Source organism: Lactuca saligna, chromosome 4 (assembly GCF_052625555.1).
Source record: "Lactuca saligna cultivar CGN05327 chromosome 4, ASM5262555v1, whole genome shotgun sequence".
Classification (NCBI taxonomy): domain Eukaryota; kingdom Viridiplantae; phylum Streptophyta; class Magnoliopsida; order Asterales; family Asteraceae; genus Lactuca; species Lactuca saligna.
In genome coordinates this window covers 336,777,191-336,788,170 of record NC_136420.1, presented here as the reverse complement: position 1 = coordinate 336,788,170, position 10,980 = coordinate 336,777,191, and the positions used below count along the sequence as shown (strand labels likewise).

The window sequence follows — 10,980 nt, the reverse complement described above, 5'->3', positions numbered from 1 at the left end:
GCTACTAATCGCAGTCCATCACATCTCTAAGAGAGTGGTCCAAAAATTCAAAGCACCTTCTGTCACTCATTAGCGCTTCATCCCAAATAATGAGTGTTGTACACTGCATAAGATCTCCAAGGAAGGTGCGGTTTTTATATTGCATGATTTTTTGTCTGTTAAGTCAATGGGTATCTTGAACCTTGAATGTGAAGTTGTTCCAAAAGGTAACAAAAGCGACGCAATTCCAGAAGCAGCAACAACCAAAACTATTTTTCCTATGGACCTGAAATATGAGAGGATAGTCGTCCATAAGAATGTCTTGTCGGTATCCCCGTGTCCATAAACAAACATTAGATTTGTTTTTTGTTTTCTATGGAACTAACAACTGTGTGGTACACCGATTGTTGGTTACTGTTTAGCTTTGGTAGTAGTTCAATGTGTTGCTTAAGCATGCCTTCCTTATCGTAGCTTATTTCTTCTAGCAGGAGCCGATTTTATAAAATACCAATGACATCGACTGACGGAACTGGAAGACCAAAATCTGCCATCAATTTAGATGGGATAGCGGAACGGAGGGTGTCATCTAAATCATGGAGCAGCTGTTGTTCGATTATTTCAGCAACTGAAGCAACACTTTTATCAGGCATTTGGGTTCTCAGGGTACGTTAGTAGTCGTCTTTCATCTTATCACACGCAGTTTCGCACAGCAAACGTGGATTGCTGACTTCACTGGAAAAGCAGTAGGTGGCAAAATAGTGATCGGAGCTATGATGAATTTGCCCAGATGGAAGCTTCAGTGAAACAGGTCACACATTCAATCTCATAACCTATCAATCCAAGTGCATTGCAAGCAGCCCTGAAAGTTGGGTAAACTGTACCAGCTACAGTACGCAAATCTTGAAACGACGTACATCCCTTTTGGTGATAGAGTAGCATCCGTAAGTAAAATAATTCACCAGAAGTAGGATGTACGAATACAACTCGGCCAACTATTTTCGATGACTCATGAACTCTTCGGCTCCATGACTTAGATGACTTATCCCATTTGTAAGATTTTGGATATTCTTGGTAAGTCGGATCATGAATTTTTGCGTCCTTTGCATTGCTTTTGAACCATCCAAGTAGGGTAGTCATGCTACTGTATGGATTTGATAGTACTTCAGGTATTGTGATACCCCCATTGAACACCAAATGTTGCATGTTTTCCACATGTACGATTAGAATCTGAACAGGTGGGTGGCGATGGTGTATATGGAAGTCTAAAATCCGCCATGTTGCCTCGTGTGGGCATATGTAGCACCCATCCAAAAAAAATTGGACCTCATTTATAGGACGAATATATTCATTTTGGGAGCTGTTATGACACGTAGTGAGCGTGGCAGTAGATGATTCAATGGGTGATCCTGCATTTTAGATAGTGTATCTTACACGGTCAGCTCCTTTAGAAATATATTTAAATTGGTATTTAATCATCATGTTCCAGCTGTAGTACTCAACGATGATGTGTGCACGGAATCATGAACAAAGCCTTTTGTTTTACGGCACAACATATCCATTGTTTATAATCTGTCCATATTGGGTGATATGGTGTGCAGTTAGCCTACGTTTGTAGCGTACGTATCCCCCCGTGCCAAACAATGTAGCATGAACAAAGAGCTTAGGGAAACATTTAATACATTTACCGTCTTTCATACATGGAACCTTTTGGTTAAGTGGTCCGCACGGGCCATGGATCATACAGGTTGTTATCGTCTCGTACAAGTTTGGCTCTTTAATTGGATCTGGCAACTCGGCTGTAATATACGTGTCAGCATCGGCTGCAATTTTTATTTGTTCTAAGCTTTTTACACAGAGTAAAGTATGAGAATGGGGAAGACCTCTCTTTTGGAATTCATTAGTGTACAAATCTGCAATAATGAAGAATTTTCCAAATATTAATGTTTGACATTTTTTTGTTCTAAGTAAGTGCATAAGCATAAGTTGAAGTTCATATTGTAAGACATAACGAACTGAAAACATACCATATTGAGTGGAATATAGTTAAAAAAAGTAATAATAAAAAAATTGAAATAAAAAAATGCGCATGTTCCACCCTGGTATGGAATCTAATCTAGGTCTGTTAGGAAGCGTATGAGAGTATGCACTAAAGTTTTTTGTGACAGGGAAATAGCATAAAAGTTTCAATTTCTAGCAAATGAAAACAAAACAACACTAAAGAACAAAATTAAAAACAGGTAGCAAAAAAACATCCTAAACATTTGTTAGTGAGATTGAAACAAAAACAATAACATATCTATAGAGGGGTAAGTATGGAAATAGGGAATCATACATTGCCCAGATAGCACAAAATTCAATCAAATATACTTTCGGAAGATAAGAGAATCATACATTGCCCAGATAGAAGATTAGAAAGAGTAACCCCGTTTGAAAAAGACGTAGAAATCTGCAATTTCATATTGTAGAATCTACTATAGCTTTATGTATGAATAATAAGTATATTTTTAAACATATATTATGTCACACCCCAAAACCAAGAACGGCGGAAACATTCTGGGGCAGGGGCCAATTATGATCCTCAGCAGCAACAAGGTGCTCCCAAGCGACCCTGGGGAAGCTCTATTCCCGACTTGAAATCCATAAAGGACTTTAAGGGAGAGAAAATAGGGGGCCCTAAAATGACTCTTTTTTGGGAGAGTATGCCAATATGATCTTAATGAGGTGCGGGGCTTTGCATCTGACATTCGTTGGGCTTCCCTCTTCGGGAGCCTGCGTCCCGGCGTTTTTGTGCTCGACTGCTTCTAGCTTATTGGTCCACTGCCTCCCCAGCTAAGCAAGAACGCAAGAAAGCACTCTTTCACACAACATTGAGGGCTTTTTCATAAGAAGCAGCACTCTCGCATGATATAGACCACGAAAAATATGAAGGTGAACCACTCTACTAGTTCTGGAGTCAAGCCAGCAAAGAAGTAGACTCCTTCCTTTTTCACTGGCGCTATTGTTGTCTATATACAAGTGGCGTAGGCGAAGCTGTGGCGACTCGTGGAGTAGACGACTAGTCAGTTACCAACCGACCGCTCTACCACTGAGCTTGAAATAAAAAAAGGGTAACGAGGGGGGTTCGCGTCTATACGTGTAGTGTGGTGGTTGGGCCTAGCCACCCTATTTGTTCCATGAGGTAGTTGATTTCATTAGGGAATTGAATTGCAGGAAGGTCAGGTAGTCCTTAGGCCGTTGAGCGAAACTCTTTCCATCCAATCAAAGACGCGAAGCGCCTCTAATCTAAAGGCAATGCAAAGTAGTAAACAAGCAACAACATCATCCATTGCATTAATATTATAATTTTAAATACAAGTGTGTTCTTTTATAGAATAACAATATAATGAATATTCAAAATAAAAGACGAGTCTTGACTGCTCCGTCTTCACAAAACCTAGTCGTCGTACATGTCTATTTGTGACCTGAGAATACAAGTTATTTTGAAAGCGAGTATGAGCAATAAAGCTGGTGAATTGATAAGTATTGAATCTCATTATTTGTAAATAAAACTTGTAATAAAAGACTTGTAATTGTTTTGAGGAAAAGTTTGTATAAGCATGAAAACCCTAGAAAATCCAATATTTCCTACTAGTATAAAAAGTAGTTTTCTACCAAGATCAAAATGAAAGTAAGTAAATAGTCTTCTAACGAGAATCGCTAAAAGTAAGTAAGTAGTCTTCTCACGAGACTCGTTGTAAGTAAGTAGTCTTCTCACGAGACCTGTTGTAAGTAAGTAGTCTTCTTATGAGACCCGCTGTAAGTAAGTAAGTAAGTAGTCTTCTCACGAGACCCGCTGAAAGTAAGTAATAATGTGATTGATAGTCCCCATACTAAAAGTTCTCCTTAGAAGAGATTCTGGGAACTAAAGGTGACTTCCACAACGAATCGCTAGGTCGAAATCCACATTTATGTTACGTAGTCATGTATATATACTCAAAACTATACCTATAATAGTTTACTAGAAATATATGAATGTATACCTTTGCTACCCAAAGGTACTAAACTGATTGATTAGAACCTTTATATCTATATATGTATACATAATATATAACTAATATTTAGACGACATTCGAATAACTAACCGATACCCTAAGGCCACATCCCAATGAGGAAAAGGAAACAAGGCGAGTTAGCAGTTCTAAGTCCTTCAAACATTATTTATATAATTATACATATATAGACATGCTTTTAACAATTATACTAGGAATAGTAAATAGTATCTCCTAACTATACCTATTATAGTTACTAGTAATGTATGTGAATAACTGAAAGTATGCCTTTGCTACCCAAAGGTACTGAATTGACTGCTAGAACTTTTATGTCTATATAGGTATACATGATATATAACTAATATTTAGACGACATTCGGATGAATAACCGATACCCTAAGGCCACATCCTAACGAGGAAAAGGAAATAAAGCGAGCTAGCCGTCCTAAGTCCTTTAAACATTACTTATATAACTATACACATATAGGCATGCATTTGACAATATAAAAGTATAAAACAAGTTTCGGTAAAACCTTTCAAAAGTTTAATAAATAAAAGATCATGACTTGAAGTCATTTTATAAAACGATTTGAAAGTAGTTGGTTTGATAAGACAGTTTTAAGTATAAGAAAAACCTTTGTTTGAAACACAATTGTAACAAAGTTTGAAAGGAAACATACAGTATGTAAGACATTTTGATAAAGACTTTTAACATGTAAAAACGTTTGAGAAAGTCATTTGAAGTAACATGTTTGGTAAAACAGCTAAAAGTGTAGTAAATCCATTTGTATGCTAGTTATTAATCACATGTTATTGATATAATAACAAGCATGATTCAACTTATATTCCCCCCCCCCCCCATAAAGCATTTATAAACATTTCAAAACATTTAAAAGGTTAATTAAGGGGTATGAACTCTCCTGTTGTGAGTGGACTGAACGGAAGTGTTGGACAAGGTGCTAGGTGTCAAGTGAAGACTTGAACACACACAATGATCCTAGTTAACATATAATAAGCATATATGTATCTAATTAGTCATTTGACCACTAATTAATCAAGTTAAGACACCCTAGGACATGGAAACATTTTGATTCAAGTGCTATAGGTACCAACGGGTTGCATCTAAGGGTTGTATGGCATGGCATTGGAGTTTATGGCTCATGAACCACTCCTTATGGAGTTTATGGCCCATGACCATTTCCCCATGGTTTTATCGCCGTAAACTCATGGTACTAAGTGCCATTTTGTGTTTTGAGGTCTTATAAGTCATGATTGCACATCCAGTGATCAAGTCCAAGCCTTAGGAAGGCATTAGAGGCACATTAAGGCTACTTTGTAGAGTTTACGGCCTAAGGACCACTTCCTTAGGTGTTTACGGCCGTAAAATCTTATGGTGACTTGTTTTGATTATTTTTTAAGGTCTTAAACACTTCTAGGAAGGATCAAGGTTAGTACTCAAGGCTTAGGAAGGGACTAGGGTCCATTTGACCACCTTAAGAGGGGTTTACGGCCCAAGAACATCCTTCGCCGTAAACTCCTTTGTTCTTATGATCTTTGATGATTTTCAAGTGTTATCAAGTTCATATTATGCACGCAAGAAGCTAGGGTAAGTGTACTTACAAGATAGAAGCTTGATTTCATGTTTAAGGTCCAAGAACGCTAGTGTATGTTCTTGGTGTTCTTGGTGTTTTGAATAACACTAGAAGATCTAGTTAAAAAGCAATAATGAATGTATTAAATGATGTATAACTACTAGATGTTAGGTTATAACAACAAATCAAGTCGAGAAACACTTACGTTTTCGAGAGATCGGGTGAAGAACGGTATGCTAGTTGAGAGAGAATGGGGAGTAAACTTTAGGGTGGAAGTGAGAAATGAAGAGTTTGGGGAGTAAACTCATGCCTAAGGCATGAGTTCACGGCCATATGGGAGTTTACAGACCAAACTCTAAAAGTTTGGCCGTGAACTCCTTATTAGGGTGATAATGGTGGGTTTGCTACTCCAAGACCCGAGACGGTACTTCCTTTCATTCGTTCGTTTGAAGAATAAATGCTAAAAACACTCAAACGGACTTTAAACTAGATAACAATTATCAGAAATGTAATTGAATTTTAATTAAAGTGTTTGAATTTAGGGTTTGTACGTATGGAAATTCCGAGTTGTCACATATTATTTCTGAATTAAATAAAATATGTGTTATATAACATTAATAGCACTCTTACACTCTATAATTTTGAGTATTAATAGATAGAATTGAAAACATGTTCATTAACACAACAAAGACATCAGAACAAATGGACATAACATGACATTTAAAACATACATGCTTCTTTTTTGTTCTAACTAACTGTATAAGCATAAGTTGAAGTTCATATTGTATGACATAACGAACTGAAAGCATACCATATTGAGTGGAATATATTTTAAAAAAAGTAATAATAAAAAATTTTAAAATAAAAAAATGCACATGTTCCACCCAGGTATGGAATCTAATCTAGGTCTGTTATAATATGGTTCGAAGCGTATGAAAGTATGCACTAAAGTTTTTTTTTTTTTTTTTTTGACAGGGAAATAGCAGAAAAAATTCAATTTCTAGCAAATGATAACAAAACAACAATAAAGAAGACAATTAAAAACAAGTAGCAAAAAACATCCTAAACATTTGTTAGTAAATTTGAAACACAAACAGTAGCATATCTATAGAGGGGTAGGTTTGGAAATGATCATTGGTATAATTGATAGTAGAAATGAAATAGAAACAACAATGTACGAAGAGAATTCCAAGGGCCGGCCCAATACATGGGCGAGTTGGGCTAAGGCCCATAGCAACATATAAGGAGGGCCAAGAGCAAGAAGTTCAGTCGATCGTTTGGGAGCAAGGCAAGAGCGAATGCATGTTGGTGAGCACCAAATAATTGAATCACCTTGAGAATTGCAATAGCCATATCGGTAAATTCAGTTGCCCCCTAGAAAAACGTACGAGTTTGTAGAGACCGTGGAGCCGGATCTAAATTCTAAATCGAATTAACAGATTCATTGATACCCTTTACCATCCTTCTACATCAAATTTCCATTCTTTAGTGTCATTAGTTTTCTTCAAATAAACCTACTGCTCCACTTAATAGATCATCTCAATAATATCATAGTATTGCGCTTTTAGATTTTTGATAGTATTGCGATTTTAGATTTCAGATTTGTGTGCAAGTTAGAGACTTGGAGCTCGATTTTTTTATTGTGAGTTCGATTTATGTTATAACCTGAAGCAAACTCTGGGGGCGACGAAAGTAGGAAGGACTTGTTGGATTTTTCGATTTCTGGTTTCTCTTCAATTGATTTGGGTAAGTTTTATTTTTCTTAATCTAATACTAATTTCTTTATAAACCTGATGCTATCAATCATCATCTCTTAATTTGATCTTTGTGTTTTTGGTCAGGGGTTTGATTTATACATGAGTCAAGCATTTGGAAAGAATTCTGAAATCGATTTGGTGTTGTGATTCTTACTATTTGTGTAATTTCTTTTCTACTGATGGTTTTCATTTCATCTGAGGTAGTCCTTAAAGCAAAAAATTGAAATTTGGTGTTGTCACAAATTATTTTCAATAGTTTATTCAATGTTTTGTAGCTTTTTCTTATACTTTGTTTCAAATCTAGTGTAAACTCAAAATTTTAATGCTATTTCGGCCATGTTTGGAGGTATCCTTTTACGCGGTGGTCTTTTTTTGGCTATATTTTAAGAGCTTTGGATGGTTGGGGTGATCTGTTTTTACTGAAGTATCTGGTTAGAGATTTGGAAAGCTCATTGCTATTTTGAGTATGTCTTTATCTGATTTGCTTGATTATTGTTTACTTCAGCTGGCGATTCGCTACAATTATAGAAACATGTTTTTACATTTTACATACTGGTTTTGGGGAGTTTAATTAGCCCCTTTCAGATCTTTTATTGCTTGGTATATATTTGTATTTATAGCTTTGCTGGCACTTTACATAAGAGCATTTAAATATATTTGTCTATGGCCTATGGTTGTTTGATATTAGTGACAAAATGAAAGCAATTACAACAAAAGTTAATTATTAAAATTTGTATAAATTTAATAAGACATGAAAGCAACTATAACTCTTTAGTTAGTAGCATTTGTATAGAATTGACAAATTTAATACTACATGAACTCTTTTTCTATATAAACTTCACATTAAACACTCCAAACTCACTTAATGAAAATGGACTGGCGTCAGCCTTGTACTGTTGGGGCATTTATTTTTTGTCTCACCCCGGGTATGAAGAACTAATGGACTGGCCATGAGAATTCCTAAAAGTTAACTTCTTGGAAAACAATATACATGACATATAAAAGATAGGGGTGTATTAAGAAAGAATCAAAATTCAATAAAATATACTTTTAGGAGATAAGGGAATCATACATTAGCCAAATCGCACAAAATTCAATCGAATATACTTTCGGAAGATAAGAGAATCATAAATTGCCCAGATAGAACATTAGAAAGAGTAACCCCGTTTGAAAATGACATACAAATCTATAATTACATATTTTAGCATCTACTATAGCTTTATGTATGAATAATATTTATATTTTTAAACATATATTATTTCTCTGAAGTAAATGCAATATGTGTTATAGAACATTAATAGTACTCTTACAGTCTATAATTTTTAGTATTAATGGATAGAATCGAAAACATGTTCATTAACACAATGAAGACATAAGAACAAATGGACATAACCTGACATTTAAAACATAGGTTAAAAGGAGAGCAAATGAAAAACATACATGCTTCAACCCCGCCAAAGGTTTGTCCTCTTTAAGAAATCAAATAAACTCATGAACTTTGATGTTAAAGACTCTAGCAATAATATCTGCTCTACTATGGACATCCCTTTGGCCATGTGTATCCAGGTAATCTCTGGCCACTTGACGTTACATGTAAACGTGATAAAGTATTGTGGATTGCCATAGACCCTACATATTAAAAGCGCATCTTGATAATGAATGTAAATGAACCGGGGACCGCCAGTAAATGATGTAGGTAAGAAGACACGTTTGCCAACAGCACATACCTCCCTATCTCCTTTTGAAAGTGCGCCATACACCCCGCTAACATATTCAGACCGAATATTGGATTGATGCTTAACGATGTAATCCAAACGGCTTTCTTTAATACATGTATATGCATCAACCAAATACTGTTGGAAGAGGCGAGATGCGTTTACAGTCAGATTTTAAGCAGTTTCCCCTCTCCTATTACCAATCTTTAAACGGGGCGACCAACCTTCCTCACCATACGGAAACAAAAGCGGGTATTGTAAAGGCATATAGCTCGGATGCAGCTTATTGATACGTTCAGGCCGACCCGATTTCAAATGGATAATAATGTCGTATGCTGTACACGTTGTGTTGTTGCCACTTACTATACAACCTAAAGACCCAGGTGACGAAAAATCATACCTACGATCCTCAACATTGCTAAACAGTTGCACCGCATACGACTGTAAATTAGTTTCTTCAGCTATCTGTTTTGCAGTCTTGAAGGTCTACACATATTCGTTATTAGCAACTTTACCAGAAAGTTGAAAAGATTACAATCCAAATTCCTCTTTCTAGGACCATCAAAATCCCTTAACATATTCTCTACTTCGTTCTCGGTATCAAAGAGGTAAAGCGGCAGAAACCTGGGACCCTTTACTGGATCCGGAGAGAGAGAACCAATCTTGTGACTAATCTGACCAAATATTTTTAAAATCATAAGGACCACGTTTATCATTCACATCCTCATCCACATTTGCCCCAAATAAAGTCATGGAAAACATGCTATTATAAGCCCTAATATCCTTTCAAAAAGTTGGATTTTGATACAAGGCAATAAATTCGGGGGGTAACCTAGAAGGGTAAGGAAGCACTACACTTTCACCCCTACAACAATGATTATACCTGGATGAGCAGTTGTAGATAGATTAATGGCCCTCTCAACATACCAGAAAAACGCACCACAGAACTCACAAACCCAGCTACACTCACCACAGTCGACGTACTGGGGAAGAACAGAAAAGCCTTAAAACATCGAGACCTGTGCCGGCCAGTAACAGCGACAACAACAAAGTACGAAGCACTGTCGTCGGCTGTCCACTTCGCCGGAACAACCATCACAAAATAAACGCATGACACAGTGGCAACAAACCAAACAAAAAGACGACATCAGAAGAAAGAAATAAAGAAGAACAAAAGAAAATTACCTGGGATGGAAAGAAGGAAGGACGCGGAGAAATGGAATCAGAGGAAGAACGAAAGAGAAACACAAAAGAAAAAGAAAGAAGGATTTGAAAAGTAAAAAAGTAAAAGAGCATAAAGAGTACACGTGGAAAGCATGAAACTTTGACACGAAGCAGGAAAGCCATTAAAAAATATTATATACATATATCTTTAACAATTACCAGGAAAAAAAAAGTACTAGGAAAAAAAATGATACACTCACGAAGACAACAAAGAAATGGAAACAAATTAATGAAGTGACAAAAACTGGAAAACATAGAGACCTACAACGGCAGAAACAACAAATGGAAGTAGAAGGACCAAAACAGCCAAATAAGCTCCATGTTCACTGTTACTAAGATTCATTTCCATTATATATATATATATATATATATATATATATATATATATATATATATATATATATATATAGGATATAGATCCGGTAAGAAATTTTTTTTGGTAGGAAGGTAAGAAGTTTTTTTTCTAAATATTTTTTTGACGAACAAAATAAATGAATCACTAGATCATTCATTTCTAAGATGATTCACAAGAAAAAATTCTCAAAAAAACATCTTTATGATTCATTTTTAAGTAAATTAAGAAAAAATTCATTTTTATGATAATTTTAGTGAATAACAACAAAATCATTGTATAAATGAATCATAAAGATGTTTTTTTAAGAATTTTTTCTTGTGAATCATCTTA

The 10,980-nt window shown here is 35.7% G+C and overlaps 1 protein-coding gene across 1 annotated transcript; it reads right to left on the bottom strand.

The window, feature by feature from the left end:
* Positions 1-747: 747 nt before the first annotated feature.
* Positions 748-10,167, bottom strand: LOC145040983 (uncharacterized). The gene is made up of 6 exons (XM_078988859.1): positions 9,955-10,167; positions 9,296-9,557; positions 9,084-9,178; positions 2,371-2,425; positions 1,665-1,889; positions 748-1,385 (listed from the first exon to the last, which is right to left on the bottom strand). The coding sequence occupies exons 1-6, from the start codon at positions 10,165-10,167 to the stop codon at positions 748-750; spliced, it is 1,488 nt and encodes a 495-aa protein (XP_078844985.1).
* Positions 10,168-10,980: the final 813 nt, after the last annotated feature.